Source organism: Sinohyriopsis cumingii, chromosome 5 (assembly GCF_028554795.1).
Source record: "Sinohyriopsis cumingii isolate HCF-2022 chromosome 5, ASM2855479v2, whole genome shotgun sequence".
Lineage (NCBI taxonomy): Eukaryota > Metazoa > Mollusca > Bivalvia > Unionida > Unionidae > Sinohyriopsis > Sinohyriopsis cumingii.
The window spans coordinates 84,886,949-84,905,278 of record NC_142965.1 but is presented as its reverse complement, the minus strand read 5'-3'; the positions used below and the strand labels follow the sequence as shown (position 1 = coordinate 84,905,278).

Here is an 18,330-nt window from a genome sequence, read left to right as displayed (position 1 = left end):
TGAGGGCTGAATTGAAAACTAAGAGAATTTATTTCCTAAGATTAATATGATCTGATAAGTATTCTCAGAGAAACAAAATTTTAAAAAATTCTACTATGTTTTAATTTCTTTAATGGATGTGTCTCAGTGAAGGTAGACACTTGCTTAGACCCCCGAAAAATATATGTGTTCTGGTTGGATAACTGTCCCTGTTTTTCATTGCCATCTCTAGCAAATTTTTTTGCCCATGGTTAAAAAAAATCCCAAATTTGATTTGTGCATATAATTGAGCTAGTTTACCCCAATATTTAAAGTGCCTAGTACATTATATATACTAACCATTATAATATATATAAATATTTAAATAAAACAAAGAAGACCCTAGCTACCTACCCTAATTTTAAAACCAGTGCAGCAGAAAACACATTTTTTTTCTTCTTTTAATTAAGGGGAGTGGTGTTGAGGTAGGTCATATGCATTTTAATAATTAGTATTTGGAATTATTTAAGCATTCTTTGTCCCCTGACAAGTGATATTATTGATTTTTCACTCTATTTCTTAATGTTTTAGATTTTGTTTAGTTTATATTATTTTATAAAATCAGTTTTATTTATAAGCCTTAAATGTTAAGTGTATAAGTTAAAATGGATTAGAGGATATTGAAATATATCAAGGTAATTTTTTATATGAACTGAGCTGTAAGCTGCAGATAGATTGGACCTTTATGCTAATGTTAAACGTCCAGAAAAAGGGGGCAAAGGTCAAAGTGTAACATTAGGGCATCCTCAGCATTCCAGAAAGGATACTAATAAACAAAATATTGTCCTTAATGGATAGGTATCCTTTGCATAGCAGTGAAATATTTAGGTAGACTTAGGAAAATGGGTTTAAAGAGTATACATTATACTCCTGTACCTTAGTAATTTATAAATATCTTTGTTGTGTGATTATGTATATTGTAGGAGCTGAGTTTTGAGAATTATTTGGAGAGGTTTCATGATTTGCTTCACCTTGAGGAAATACAGAATGAGATAGACATAAGGGACTTTGATATGGACAGGGTAAGGAATATTAATGAAAATACTCGGCAATAAATAAATGAATTGGATTGCCAATCTATACACAAAACTTCTTATGTGTTTCAGTCCAAGCTGGCAGAAAGAAGAGTTTGATATGGCTTCAGACAATGTCAAAGCCTCGATGCTGAGACAAATAAATCAGTTGTGAAAGATAATTACCTCATGACAAATAGATCAATTGTGAAAGATAATTACCTCATGACAAATAGATCAATTGTGAAAGATAATTACCTCATGACAAATAGATCAATTGTGAAAGATAACTAGCTTGTGATAAGTAGATTGACCGTGAAAGATAAATACCTTGTGATATAGATCAATTATCTTGTGACAGATCTATTCTGAAAGATAAATACCTCATGACAAATAGATCAAATATAAATGAAATATTCCTTGTGACTAACAGATCAATTTTGAAAGAAAAATACTCTTGACAGATGGATCGATTGTGAAAGATATATACCTCATGACAAATAGGCCAATATTTATGCATGCAAAGAAATGTCACTAAAGACTACAAATATTGAGTGTATTTTCTTATCTGTTGCAGGTGTGTATGAGGAGAGTTGGAGAGTACCTGGGGCTCAAGGTCCCAGGTCTGGCCGAGGGGAGACCATCAGTGCTAATAGGGGACAAGATTCTTCTTACTGATCCCACAGATCCTGACGGTCCCTGTTTTGAGGGATTTGTACATGAGGTATGTTTTATTGTTGGATCTAGAATAGAGGTGTGTGAATGAGAACTCTATTCATAAAATAGGAATTATGAATATTATAGAATAATTGTCCTGTTTTCCCATACCCAGCAAGAAGGCAATTGAAATTAGTAATTGAGTTTTATAAATTTCATAGAAAATATATAAAGTTGTATAATTCTGTTTAACACATGCTGTATACTGATTCAATTAGTAAAATGCAGTACTTTGATTTTGATATAATTTTTAGGATGCCTTGGACATTATGCTTGTACCAGTTTGGCATAATAATGTCATACTACTCATGCAGTGATTGTATTTCATTTGGCATAATAATGTCATATTACTCATGCTGTGATTGTATTTGATTTGGCATAGTAATGTGATATTACTCATGTAGTAATTGTACCTGTTTTGGCATAATAATGTGATATTACTCATATAGTGATTGTACCTGTTTTGGCATAATAATGTGATATTACTCATGTAGTAATTTTACCTGTTTTGACATAATTAATGTGATATTACTCATGCAGTAATTCTACCTGTTTTGACATAATTAATGTGATATTACTCATGTAGTAATTCTACCTGTTTTGACATAATAATGTGAATACAAGACCTCCAAGCATAAATATAGTACCACCCCACTAGATTGCATTAATTCGGTTATAATGTGGTTTTGTTATGGCTCCTGTACTTTTACAACCTCCTCACAAATTTCTCCTGACTGATTTTTGAATTACTAAGAAGCCTTGCTAATGAAAGTCAATGAGACCTGGATTTCTTAATTTTAGAGGTGTGTTGAAATGTTAATAAAATATTTGTCAGTGAACATTTTCTTTCAGTGAATAAAGATGTTTCAATTTTCATGAATGTTCATTGAAATATGTCAATAGTTTGTCTCTGTTTTTTGTTAACGTTTGAATTTTAAGAGACATCAGCACTGGAAAACCTGATAATTGTTGACCATTTTTGGACTGACCTTTAACAGTAAAGCTAATAAGTCTTCCTTGTGCTCTTGTAAATAATATGGAATTTGATGTCACAAATTCTTGCTACTTTATTTTGAAACGACTGACTTGGGGCAATTTATTTCCATATGGATGGAGATCATTCTTCATAGGTATCGCATACAAAATTAAATTTTTTGTTCAGCTAAAAATGTAACATAAGACACCAATGGGATTTTGGTTCAACAGTTTTACCAATATCATTGGAAATATCCAACTGATGTAATTTGTGATAAGAGACAGCAGAAAACTTATCTTATTTGCTACATTGAACAATAATGTCAATATTCAAAAATTGTAATTATTTGGTGGGTCGAAGCAATGGGAGGGGACACTTAAGATTATGAGACAGTGGATGGTTCTCTAAATGAATAATCATCAGATGGAGAAATTTAATGACAGAATTTGTTAACATCCATGTTTAACTGAGTTAATGTTCTTAATTTGGGCAATTATAATTTTTTTTGTTATTTTTAATGTGAGGTCAAACACACTTACATTTTATCTCTTTATTGTACAGAGTTATCTAGGTGCGAGTCAATAAGTTGAATTTTAATGTGTATATAACAAACTTATATGCATATTGTATGGAAACAGTAAAAGGAAATTTGTGTCAACCAATCACCAGAGAGACAAAATCTATTGAAAGGTCTATTATGCAAATTATCCAGTGGATAATTGATCATGAAGTGATTCTAAAGTGAGTCCATTATGATTTAAACAGTCACTATGATCAAAATACAAAATACTCAGGTGCTAGATTATGCTGGTTCCACTTTAATGTGAATTATTGCATAGGATACTTTAAAACAAAAATGAAGTCCTTTTTGTGATTAATACCTGAGTAAGATTTATCACAAACACTTTGCAATACATAACAGTAGACATACAGAAACTAGTTACCATCTGTGCTCACTTATAAGTCAAGTCCAACTACAGAGACTCAGATTGGCCAGTACGTTATGTACCAGCAGATTGAGGTCTGTTCAGTTTGTTAGGAGTAATTAGTAGAACAAACAACATTGACCATGATCTGCAGGTGCATTATGTTGCATCATATCAGGGTCTTTGTTGTTTTCAGTTTCTACTTGACTTATAAGCATGTATATATGATATCAAGTAGGAACAAAGAACTGGAAAATCCAGAATTCTTGAAAATCTATTGTGACACTTGAAGAGTTTCCACAGGTACCTTGTAAAGTGAAATTTTTCCATAATTTATTACTATTGATACCATTTTTTTTTTTTTGTTTTTTTTTTTTTTGTCCATGTTTACTGAGCAAAAATTCAGTTCAGAAATGTTGTTTACACAGATGTAGCTGTGGCAAGAAAGTAGACATGCATTACTTCCATCAGCCAATGAACAAAAGTTTTTGCTTTGTCTGAAGTCAGGATGTCATAAATGGATAGTTTATAAATTTCTTTTAAAAAGTACCGCTGTTACCCATTACAACACACCTCATTATAATGTGAATCCAGATATAATGCGGTATTACTATTGACACCATGACAACAATCATGCTGATCTGATGTAGCATAATGCACCTGCAGATCATGATCAGTGTTGTTTGTTCTACTGATTACTTCTTACAAACTGAACAGACCTCAATCTGCTGGTAAAATAATGTACTGGCCAATCTGAGTCTCTGTAGTTGGACTTGACTTAACAGTTAGGGTTGAAAGAAAACAAGGTGAAGCTCATTCTTTTTTCTTCATTACTTTTTCTAAATGCAGTTATTTATCAAATTCTGATAGTTCTCACTATACCATTGTCCCATATCTTAACATATTTTTGTACACTGTATTATACAGTTCAATACATAATGTGGTTTCTTGGTGATGGACCGCAGCTAATGAATTATAACAAGGGAGAGCTTTATGTAGATAATGCCTCCTATTTTTCCAGTTCCTGCCAGTGTTTCATAACATTATGGCACCAAATCAATTTACAAAACTTGAAACATTTTGTCAAAATTCCATCAGGTTTCATATAAAAAAATTGTGTCATGAATTGGGTCAACAAATGTACTTTCCATACAAGGTCACACTTGGTCAGGATCTTATGATTTTTGGATAAAATTGGTCTGATTTTGGGATATATATATATATATCTCTGTGTGATTTAGATGTGCATTGTTATGCTTAGGCAACTACTATGTAAGCTAAGTCAGCAGGAAATGGCAATTGTATATACCTTCATGCTTTCTATGGTCATATATGAAACTGTCATAATGATCATATTATGTGGAACATAATGGCACCTTTTACAAGTACAGTAAAATATTCATTTTTATGTCTTATATGGAGAGACTACTCTGGTGGCCTAGTTGTTAGAGCATCTGCCTCAGATGCAGGAGGTCACAGGTTTGAACCCCAGCCGAGTTATACCAAAGGCTTATTAAAATGGTACTAACAGTTGCCTTGCTAGGCACTCAGCATTAAGAGGTTAGTGTTTGGACTGGTTAGCCTGGTGTCAGGATAATGTGGCATGATGCCCAAGTGTTAGACATCACTATAAACTGTCACACTGCAGGCATCAATATGACGGAAAATTATTAAAGCTACATTAAAATTCCAAATCACTCACACACACATATACCCTTATTTGGAGACTTGGATTTTGTCAAAATGATTGAAGTAAAGGTGTGTGTGTGATTTAGATTTTTAAGGTAGCTTTAACAATTTTTCAGTCATATCGCTATGATGTCCGCAGTGTGACAGTTTATAGTGATGTCTAGTACTGGGGCATCATGCTGCAGATATGTTGCACGATGTACCACCCAGTCACTTTTTCCTAACACCAGGCCAACTAGTAGTGTTGAAATAGCCCTGCTATATTGCTGCAAAATAAATGTTGTTATTAATGATGATTAGTATAATTAATAATAATGATCTATTTAATTGTTTTAAGTTAATTAATGATAACCAATATAATTGTTTTAGGTTCTGAGTGATGAAGTTTTGCTGAAGTTCAATCCTGAGTTTCAAAAGTCATATACAGGCAAGGACTACAATGTACAGTTCACTTTTAACAGGTAGGAACCTGTACTATTGAACATTCAAGTCTCTCTAATCAGAAGTTCAGTACCTTTTAACAGGTAGGAACCTGTAGTATTAAACAGTCAGGTCTCTCTGATCAGAAGTACAGTACCTTTTAACAGGTAGGAACCTGTACTATTAAACAGTCAGGTCTCTCTGATCAGAAGTACAGTACCTTTTAACAGGTAGGAACCTGTACTATTAAACAGTCAGGTCTCTCTGATCAGAAGTACAGTACCTTTTAACAGGTAGGAACCTGTACTATTAAACAGTCAGGTCTCTCTGATCAGAAGTACAGTACCTTTTAACAGGTAGGAACCTGTACTATTAAACAGTCAGGTCTCTCTGATCAGAAGTACAGTACCTTTTAACAGGTAGGAACCTGTACTATTAAACAGTCAGGTCTCTCTGATCAGAAGTACAGTACCTTTTTACAGGTAGGAACCTGTACTATTTTAAACAGTCAGGTCTCTCTGATCAGAAGTACAGTACAGTATCTAATACTATGCATTAGGTGGTTTTGATTTCTTTAAAGTCAGTTAAAAATTAAAGTAGATCAGTTCATCCTTCTGATGGTCTTAAGTTTTCAGAACAGTTTCTGTTCAATTAAGGAGACAATGCCTCTTATTTTATATTATTGTATAGTAAGGTAGATGCCCTGTCCTACAGTTGGGTTGGGATTGCAATGGCTTTATATTTTATATTATTTTATATTAAGGTAGATGCCCTGTCCTACAATTGGGTTGGGATTGCAATGGCTTTATATTTTATATTATTGTATAGTAAGGTAGATGCCCTGTCCTACGGTTGGGTTGGGATTGCAATGGCTTCATATTTTATATTATTGTATAGTAAGGTAGATGCCCTGTCCTACGGTTGGGTTGGGATTGCAATGGCTTCATATTTTATATTATTGTATAGTAAGGTGGATGCCTTGTCATACAATTGGGTTGGGATTGCAATGGCTTTATATTTTATATTATTGTATAGTAAGATGGATGCCCTGTCCTACAGTTGGGTTGGGATTGCAATGGCTTCATATTTTATATTATTGTATAGTAAGGTAGATGCCCTGTCCTACAGTTGGGTTGGGATTGCAATGGCTTCATATTTTATATTATTGTATAGTAAGGTAGATGCTCTGTCCTACGGTTGGGTTGGGATTGCAATGGCTTCATATTTTATATTATTGTATAGTAAGGTAGATGCCCTGTCCTACAGTTGGGCTGGGATTGCAATGGCTTCATATTTTATATTATTGTATAGTAAGGTAGATGCCCTGTCCTACAGTTGGGTTGTTATCGCAATGGCTTCACATTTTATATTATTGTATATTAAGGTAGATGCCCTGTCCTACTGTTGGACTGCTCTGGTGGCCTAGTGGTTATATATGACTGAAAAATTGTTAAAGCTACGTTAAAAATCCAAATCACACACACACACTCTGTCCTACGGTTGGGTTGGGATCGCAATGGCTTCATATTTTATATTATTGTATATTAAGGTAGATGCCCTGTCCTACGGTTGGACCGCTCCGGTGGCCTAGTGGTTAGGTATGACTGAATTTCTTTTAAAGCTACATTAAAAATCCAAATCACACACACACACACACTGTCCTACAGTTGGGTTGGGATTGCAGTGGCTTCATATTTTATATTATTGCATATTAAGGTAGATGCCCTGTCCTACAGTTGGGTTGGGATTGCAGTGGCTTCATATTTTATATTATTGCATATTAAGGTAGATGCCCTGTCCTACGGTTGGGTTGGGATTGCAATGGCTTCATATTTTATATTATTGTATAGTAAGGTAGATGCCCTGTCCTACAATTGGGTTGGGATTGCAGTGACTTCACATTTTATATTATTGCATATTAAGGTAGATGCCCTGTCCTACAGTTGGGTTGGGATTGCATTGGCTTCACATTTTATATTACTGTATAGTAAGTTAGATGACCTGTCCAACGGTTGGGTTGGGATTGCAATGGCTTCTCGTTCTTTTCAGGTTTAATATATGTCATAGGTGATCTAAGGCAGAACATTTAATGTATGACATAAATTAATGTATTCCATAAGGTTTAATGTATGGTATAGGGTAATGTTTGGCATAATGTGTAATGTATGACCAAGTTAATATATGCCATAACGTTTAATGTATGGCACAGGGTAATGTATCGCATAATATTTAATGAATGACCTTAATTAATACATACCATAAGGTTTAATGTATGGCATAGGGTAATGTATTGCATAATGTTTAATGTATGACCTAAGTTAATATGCCATAAGGTTTCATGTATGGCATAGGGTAATGTATGGCATAATGTTTAATGTATGACCCAAGTTAATATGCCATAAGGTTTAATGTATGGCATAGGGTAATGTATGGCATAATGTTTAATGTATGACCCAAGTTAATATATAAGGTTTAATGTATGGCATAGGGTAATGTATGGCATAATGTTTAATGTATGACCCAGGTTAATATGCCATAAGGTTTAATGTATGGCATAGAGTAATGTATGACATAATGTTTAATGTATGACCCAAGTTAATATGCCATAAGGTTTAATGTATGGCATAGGGTAATGTATGGCATAAGGTTTAATATATGGCATAGGGTAATGTATGGCATAAAGTTTAATGTATTTCATCGTGGCCATCTTGGAAATCTTGTTATCAGTAATCCTCAGAAATGGAAAGGTCATTTTGACATGGGAGTTTGTATGGTTTGTAGCTTGCACAAAATGGAAAATGATGCAAATTTACCCTTACCATGATAGCCATCTTGAAAATACTATCTCGGGGGTTTTCACAAGTATATTTCTTAAGATACCTAATTAGTCTTAAATGTGAATGGTGACATTTGCACATCCAGTATAGCTGCCGCTATGGTTGTCTTGAAAATCTTCTTGTCACTACTCCTTCTGAATGGATGATCATAATGACATGGTGTTTTCAGTTGTCCACCACAGTAGTTAATGTGAAAAGCTTGCTGAAAAATATCAGAGATGGTTTCAACACTTAGCAAGTAAAAGGAAGAAATGGTCTTATCTTTAATCCATGGAAATTTTTATGCACATTAGAGCATTATTTCCTTTGAGGGACTATTTCACTTTTGTTATCAATATAACCTAACACTGATAGACTGTTGTAGAATTTCAAGAAGGAATCTTCAATTTGCCATATAATTACTAATCACACCATCATTATAGTGGTGGTTAATTTGGAGAGCATAATGAAACAGCTTTTATAGCAACTCCATTTAACAAATGCTTCTTCATGAGAAAATTTTGGTTGTTTTTTTACATAACTTAGGAAGGCTTTTGAAAGGGGAAGTAACTATATATTTACCATTTGCCTTCAGATTTTTATTTTAAATGCAGGGTTATGAGAGATCATAGGAATGCAGGCGTGCTTTCCTAATTGTCAAATAAAATCTAGTTATTCCAGATATGATCAGTCTAATTTGGAAACAATTATGCAAACAAAGCCCTGAACAGTAAACATTTATGAAAATGTTAAAGCATTTAATCAAATAGGTAAGATAAATATGACCCTAATTTGTATCATGTATTCAGGAAATGTATCCTTCCATTTTAATAGAGTAACAGCAATAACATTGTTTTACTGTAGAGACATTAACAGTTGATGAATGTTTGGGAACGATTAAATGTACTATGTCTGATTAATTTACAGACAGTTAGACACCAATTGGAGATTTAATTTGGGTGATTTTATTTTGTGAATAAAATATTTTATGTAAACTGATGTTGAGTGCAGAAAAGATTCTGAGACAATAATATTTTGAAGTTCAAAAAGAACTTTATTTCCAAACATTTTGTCCACATCTCTTTTAAATATATGTGTCTGTTCCCTAGATTGTTTCGACAGGATAACTCAAGTTTCCACTATCTGCTTTTTCCAATCTTTGTTATGGTTTGCATTTGGGGTCAAGAAGAAGCCTGTACATTTTGGGGACAAAAATTGTATAATCTAGGCCAAAGTAACTTTAGTAAAATAGTTTCCATACAATAACATATGTTTGGAACTACAGACCTGGAGCAGACTTTGTGGATATCTTGCATTTTGGGTATGGAAAAAGTCTATAAATTTTGGGGTCAAAAGGTTAAATATATGGGTCACTGTGCCTTAAGAAAGAAAAGTGGTTTCCATACAGTACATTTGTTCCACTTAACAGACCTGGACTACACTCACTTTGTAGATGACTTGTAGTCACTTGTACTGGGGAAAAGGAAGACGCTTGGGTATTGTGGGTGGATAAATAGTCAGAAGCTAAAATTAACATGTCTGAAAAACGAAACATGGTTTCCATTTAAAACAATTCAACTCTCAACCATGTACCTTAATCAGAGTTTGTCAATGACTTGAGCTTTGGGTAAAAACGAAGCGTACTGATTTGGTGGTGAGAGATCAAGGTCACAGTTATTGAAAGGTCAAGGTCATGATGACTTAGAGAAAAATGGGTACTGGAAAATAACTTGTCCTAGAGTAAGTTCCTTGATGGAGCTGTTTGAATGGGTTTCACATAGAACAATATAGAAACCTATTGATTTGGGGATCAAAAATCATGGCAATGGTAATTCTAATAAGAAAATAATGGTTTCTGCACAATATTAGTTCATGCCACATGCCTTGACCAAAGATTCAGGTCATTGAGACGTATTGGTCATTAATCTCTAGTCAACCATAACCTGCTATTGCTTTCATAGAGACTTACTAAGTACAGGGCAGGCACATAATGTACATTCACGGTACTTTGGTTAAGTTTTAGAAGCCATGTGGACTTTTATAATCCTTTTCTGGAAAATTATTATTATTATTATTATTATTATTATTATTATTATTATTATTCCCCACCATGACAGTAGTAGCATTATATTGTGTCCGCCACACTGATCCACAAAATCTATTGTGTTTTATCCTAAATGCATATCAGACGAAATTGGCAATAAGGGAAAGAATAGCCAGTAACCAAATTTTTATTGAGAGAAGAGCATGAGTGACATACAGACATACTTTATTTGTATATTAGTCCCTCGTTATATTGCTGTTTATAATGAGGGAACTTTAAGCTGAGGGATGTCCCAACAAGACTATCTTGATATTACATTGAAACTAAACAATGGAGTATATAAAGATGTGAATTATATTACATTTGGTTCTCATGAGCTGAGAATCAGGCTAAAGTGAAATGAATAGCAGTGATAAAGGAAAATTTACCAAGTTAATAATTGTAATACTTGTGTTATAATAGGGGTAACAGTATATAGAGGGATTTTTAGAGAGCAACATACATACATCCATTATTTTCATTTTTTGTAGTTATCACTTTTTTAATTGGGTAGTTGTGTATACTTATGAGAATAAGCTAAAGCCATCATAAATTCTGTGCTTTTGTGTTACTTGAATACTCTTCAGTCTGTCTTATGAATAGGAAATTGAATGGTGAATAATGATAAATCAATAATCCTATTGTACATTGAACAAATATGAATTAATTATGATAAATATGTGTCAGTTAACATTTAATGCAGGCTATTTGTACTGCCATTATACATTTCACAATGAATAACACATTCTACTGCCACTATGCATTTCACAATGAATAACACATTCTACTGCCACTATGCATTTCACAGTGAATAACACATTTTACTGCCACTATGCATTTCACAGTGAATAACGCATTCTACTGCCACTATGCATTTCACAGTGAATAACACATTCTACTGCCACTGTGCATTTCACAATGAATAACACATTCTACTGCCACTATGCATTTCACAATGAATAACACATTCTACTGCCACTATGCATTTCACAATGAATAACACATTCTACTGCCACTATGCATTTCACAATGAATAACACATTCTACTGCCACTGTGCATTTCACAATGAATAACACATTCTACTGCCACTATGCATTTCACAATGAATAACACATTCTACTGCCACTATGCATTTCACAATGAATAACACATTTTACTGCCACTATGCATTTCACAGTGAATAATGCATTCTACTGCCACTATGCATTTCACAGTGAATAACGCATTCTACTGCCACTATGCATTTCACAGTGAATAACGCATTCTACTGCCACTATGCATTTCACAGAGAATAACACATTCTACTGCCACTGTGCATTTCACAATAAATAACACATTCTACTGCCACAATGCATTTCTTAAGGAAAAGTGTTGTATGCATTTTATCTTCATAATAAAACACTTGTATTTAATTTATAATAAAGGTATGTAAATTATGAAGATGGGGATTACAAATGTGTTTGTGTTAGGTGAAAATTTGTCTTATCCAAGTTCTGTAATTTTCATACAAGTTACAAAGAGTTTGGTCTTGGATTTTTTCATAATAAGCAGACATTTTCATTTTCGATGAATTAAATGGTGTAGATTGATTGTATGATGCATTTGTTAAATAATGCCCTTTTTATTGTTCATTCTTTTGTCAGAGGTCCAATGAGGAGATGTCATCAGGCTGTGGATTTTGCAATTCAGTTGGGTGAAAATGGTAAGCAATAAGTTGACAGATGATGGTTTCTGTTGTTTACAATTGGACTGGACTTGTAAGCAAGTATATACAGTAGATATTGTCATTGTTATGGTTGGATAGAGATTACAGTATAACTGAGTTGGCAGGATGATGCTAAAGAAGAGGTTAAACCCTGTGGGTCACTCCTACTTTAGGCCAAACATTGTAACTTCAGACATATATATATAATTTCATTGATTATAGGTGCTTTTCATTATTATGTTGAGCAAACAGAACACAAGAGCACATTATTATTACTAAATATATTTCATAAATATAACTAACTGCTGGAAAAACAATCTGTGGACTAATCCCATTTTCTCACCTCCATTTCAGGGTTGCATCTAGGATGCACAATTGTGCAATTCTCCTCCTCCCCTCCCCCCCCCCCCCGATTTTTAATCCTATGTGGGCAAAATCGTGCAAAAAATAAGAATTGTGGGCCTTTTTTTTAAGAATGCATTATTTTATTATTATTTTTGTGCTGTAAAATTCCTGGTTGTCACTTTCAGCGAATGTGTTGTACTTGTATAGTTGTAAATATGTCATATTTCTTTGTGTCATGTGCTCAATTCTGATTTGTTAATAACAAAGGTCAGAAGAGCATGTTTGATACAGAGGCTGGCTTGGCGGGACGTGTTAAATGGCTAAATCAGTTAAAACTGTCATTTTTTCATTATTTTAGCAGTAACACTTCTAATAAGAGTCAAGGTGCAGAAGTTTCTGTCAATAGGCACAATGACAGCGAACAAACACTTCCTCAGGCTAATCCCGTATCGGACAATGCTAGCGATGATGTGCTTAAAGATGGTGGCGATGAAACTAAGGGTCCATCTAATGCCAAGAAAAAAAAGTACTCTTTCAATTCAGACTGGAAACAAAATCGACCATGGCTGGAAATGAATAAAAAAAATGAGATGCTTTGTAGATGGTGTGTAAAAATTGGCAAAAAGTTTCTTTCACACTTGGAAATGCTAATTTCAGGACATCAATTTTTTACAGACATGTGGAATTACCAGCTCACAAACAGGCGATTCAGGATTTGAAACTAAGTGAAAATCTTAACACTACATGCATGGCAGCTATCAGCAAGAAATCTGAATCAATTATTCATGCTATGTCAATTGCCTATTACTTGGCAAAGGAGAATATTGCTTTCTAAAATATGTCTCACTGTTGGATTTTGTTGACTTTCTGGTTGTGTTATGTATATTTGATTTAATTATATCTAATTTAATATATATATATTTATTTCAATTTAATTGTTTGTCAGTTTTTAAAAAAAAATTATGTTTCATTACATGCTATTGTAATGTTAATTTATTCACTAAAGATGATACTTTTTCCAGAAAATAATTGGACATTGACTGTTCGTTTTGTAAACAACCAGGTGTTTTGTAGCAACCACCAAGTAAACAAGTTCTGTTTTTATTTTAAAATGATTGGTTGTTGTCAAGGTCATGATGGGACTACATGTTTAAGATGTGAACAATATTTTTATAGTTTATTTTTTTGAGTAAAATGATTGGGTTTCATCAGGGCCACACTAGGTGTACATGATCTTTAACAAATACCTAATTTCTACAGGATTCTGGAGCATGATCATGTGATCCCCTTTTTGCATTTTAGAAGACGAAATAACCTTTGTTTTGGAGAGCTATTCTTAGTAGAAGCTGGGCTTTTTCTTATACTGGAAGGTGTATGTTGTGCTGTTTGGAGTTATTTCAAATTACTTGGATTGGAGTTATTTCAAATTACTTGGATTCAAAAGGATTGATTATTTTTCTTGGAAAATACATGTGCTCATGTGAAATTGTTGAACAAGGACAGTTTTTATAAAAATTTATTCAGATTTCCAAAACCAGAGTGATAATTCTTGTTTCTACAAGGAACTGTAGACTTCAGCGCTACAGGTTACAGCATACATCATCGTTTTCCATGTTGGATTCTTCATCGGGACTCGAACTTAAAATTATTAGAACATTTTGTTATTAGGACTTCAAAATTATTATTCGTGGATTATTCTTGGATTATTTTTGGATTTGATTCTTAAAACCGTAACTTCATATATTTTTTTCATTTTTACAGAATTTTCCAGGGAAATTAATTATTATATTTTTTCATAGCTTGTTGTTTTCACTCTTTCTTGTGTTACTGTTTATTCGAGCCTAAACACGTAATGTAAGAGGGTGTTGGTGTTGGCAACATGAGAGTAGGAGGAAACGCAACATATTTCTCAAGGGCTTCTGAGAGGAATTTCAGGTAAGTTCTTTTATTATATTTACATTTTTTCTCTTGAAATTTAGATGGAGAAATGGTGTATACTAACAAGCAACCAAAACATGATCAGTTAGGTTCCGATCAGTGCATATCTTGAGAAATCCCTATGTTACTAAAAATAGCACCTAGCATCATGATTGGCCAGTGAAATTGCGTTCAGTAGCTAGTTTTCATAACTTCCTGTCAATGTTTAATGGTGGATAACGTTTTTCTTCTTTAATCAATCTGGATTATTGGTACTTATTTCTTTTGTCATGAAATTCTTTCCTGTCTAGACAGGTCACATTTCACTATCACTGTAACGAGTTTTCGTGTGTTTGAAATGATGATACAGTCGCTGTTGTTTGAATAATTTCATGAGCATGTAAGGTGTTGCTGTCGACATCGTGATACAGTAAAGTAGTCAGACAAATCCCACCGCTTGAAACTTATATAATGCTTTAGTAAATAAGTTATTATTATTATTTGCTCTGAAGATCATTGCAGCAAATGACATTGACCCTGATCTGCTTATATCACAACTGTGCATATGTAGGGACCCATCAATGATGTATATAATACCAACATTTTTTGTTTTTAAAATCATTTTATATAGATAGGCATAATCACTTCCTTCATTACTATAATTGAATGACTTTAATTAATGGAGAGAGAGACTGTAGTGCCATATTATTTTAGCATTTAAACACCTTGATGGGATTTCTTAAAACAACCGAGTTATCACAAGGCAACATCCTTGGACACTTCATAGTCTTAGGTTAAGGTTCATGCACAATTTGCATCTGATTCTGGTCATTTTACTTTGGGTTTTTTAAATAATATATTTGTTTTACATTTCTCAAATACTTTAATAATAAAATAATAATAATGATAATAAAATACTTTTATACTTTTATTGAACTTTATTTTTTTCCAGGATTGCATAGCAACAGTGATAGAATCTGAGTTAGTGCAGAAAGTATGATGTAGTCCATTCATTAGCATCTTAATTGATGAGAGTACAGACATTTCAAATACCAAGAAGCTGGTCATTTATGCCAGAATCATTGAACCAACCATGTTTTGTTTCTACAACTCATTTTCTTGGTAATGTGTCAGTGGAAGGCCAATCACACACTGCTGAAAGTCTTTTCAAAGAAGTTGTCCATTTCTTGGAAAAGAAGGAGATTCCTCTTGAAAAAGTTGTTGGTTTTATCAGTGATGGGGCATCAGTGATGACAGGTCGCAAAAGTGGTGTAGCAACACAGTTCAAGGAGAACAGCCCTCACTTGATCAGCATTCATTGTATGACTCATAGATTGAATTTGTGTATCTATCATGCATCGAAAAACCTTCCATACCTCAAGGAAACCATTAAAGGCACAGTTAAAGACCTGTACAATTTTTTTAATAAATCTGCCAACAGAACAGCTGAATTGAAGGAAATCCAGAATGTTCTAGACAGTCCTCAACTGAAAGTCAGAGAGGTGCATGAAATAAGATGGCTGGCATTTTATGATGCAATTTTTCACAGCTGGGGGGGGTTTGTAAATTATTTCAGAAAGAATAACAAGAAAAAAGAGTGTCAAGACTTGTTGAATAAACTCATAGACTACAGATTTGTGGTATGCATGAATATTATGTGGTATGCACGAATATTATGATGGATATCATATCTCACTTAGCACAGCTAAATATTCTTTTACAGAAATATGACTTGGATATAGCAGCTGTGTCACCGGCACTTGATATTTTGAATTCTATCTTACAGAAAGCAGACACGGGAAAATCCTATCACCAGACCTGTATGTCTGAAAAATTTAAATCATCTAAGGATGGAGATAAAACTAAAATCACTTACAGTGGTGTTGAACTAAAGTGACATAGGAGCACTTTAAAAAAAGTTTCAGATGATATGTCAAACATTTGCCACTAGTTTGTTACAAATTTGCAGGCGGAGATGGCTGCAAGATTTCCAAAGAGCAGCACACAGGTGGCAACAGCATTTGAGGTTCTTGGTCTACGTGACCTCACATTCCTATCTTCTGAAGAACAAGAAATGTATTGTTATGACCAGATAAAAATTATCTGTGATCATTTTGGTCAGGAGAAGAAATCAGAAGAAGTTATCAGTCCCCCCTTTGTGTGACCCAAAACATGTTTTGACAGAGTGGTCTCTTGCTAAGACTATCATGTAAAAGAAATGTACCCTAGAGACAAAATGTGTTGACTCTGGCAGATTTTACATCAACATCATGCAGACACATTTCCAAATCTTCTTCAGTTTGCATCAGTGGCCATGATTATGCCACACCAAACTGCTGACAGTGAGAGAGGATTCAGCAATCAAAATCAAACCAAAACTGCAGGAAGAAGCTGTCTAGAAGAAAGGGTTCTCAACAGACTCTTGATGATTTCAAGTATCAAGACCTCTTCTGAGAGACTTCATCTTTAACAAGGCGTTGGTAGAGGGGACGATGAGGATGGACAGGAGGCTATGTAGGAAATAGTGATCATATTTGCAGAATAATGCAGTCACAATTACAGTCTGTCTGGATGCAGTTGTATATATGTTCCAGTAAAAAGTTAACTATTATAGAAACTGTATATATACATATACTTTTCCTAATTCATTTTGAGCTTTGGACTTTTCCTTAAAAATTATTTTTTTGTCATCCATGAAAGGAAAAATGTGCTCGTCTGATCTTTCTTAGTATGGATTTGTGACCAATCAGAATTGAGCATGTGACATGCAGGAAGTAGATGACACTTTTTTAAGATTGGCCAGAGGAGTGACACTATTTGCAGTCTATGGTTTGATTTTTTAATGGTTAGTGTGTAGACAGAATGTTATTAGAAACCATAAGACTTTTATTTCAGTTTTAAGTGTTATACCATAATATACAGAAGACATGATATGCATTTATCAGATTCAGTGGGGGCAAGTACCCACATTTATCAAATCCTAGATGCAGCCCTGCATTTTAGTCATGTCCTTTCATGTGTGTAAATTGTCCACAGCATGCATTGGGTAGATGTTTTCAGTCATTTTTGTATTATCTTGTCTAAGAGTATATATCCACAGTTCTCCCATTCTGTTACTTGAGCAGTGGCCCAATGCCATGACATAATAGCCCCATGCCATGACATAATGGCCTAATGCCAGGACATAATGGCCCATTGCCATGACATAATGGCCCAATGCCATGGCATGGAAATCAGATGGCAGATGGCATCGTAGTATTATGCCAATTAGGCAAAACAAGATTTAGAAAAATGCATACATGTGAATTTCAAGCTATCAAATTTTTGAAAAAAGATCCAACTAATCTACATGATTCCATGACCTGAATGTAAAATGCATGTTGCAAACTATGTATGCAATGAAGTCACTGTGACCTCACTTTTGGACTTTTAATATGTATCATGTACTTTGGTAGCTAGCTTTTTGGGATTTAGTATGTCTCAATTATTCTATGGAGACCTATCACCAGCTTTAATAAAACAATGCTTCTAAAATGCTATATTATGGGAATTCCTTCATGACTATTATCAATTTAAACAATAAAGATCATTTAAGTGAAGTCAAAGATATTCTTGCAGTTTCAGTTTTTAACCTTGGGTTTTTTTTAACAACATGGGGGGGGGGGGCATAAGAGTTTAGATTCCACATAAGCAGTATGCATTTG

At 33.8% G+C, this 18,330-nt stretch overlaps 1 protein-coding gene across 4 annotated transcripts in view; it reads left to right on the top strand.

Annotated features, from left to right (window-relative positions):
* Positions 1-18,330, top strand: part of LOC149799652 (RNA helicase Mov10l1-like) — a 73,556-nt gene that overhangs the window by 21,373 nt on the left and 33,853 nt on the right. For all 4 annotated transcript variants that reach the window (XM_089958999.1, XM_089958998.1, XM_089958997.1 and 1 more), the window contains 4 exons: positions 942-1,040; positions 1,609-1,755; positions 5,709-5,800; positions 12,303-12,361. In XM_089958999.1, the coding sequence (XP_089815125.1) occupies positions 942-1,040; positions 1,609-1,755; positions 5,709-5,800; positions 12,303-12,361 (397 nt within the window). The remainder of the gene's footprint in view (positions 1-941; positions 1,041-1,608; positions 1,756-5,708; positions 5,801-12,302; positions 12,362-18,330) is intronic.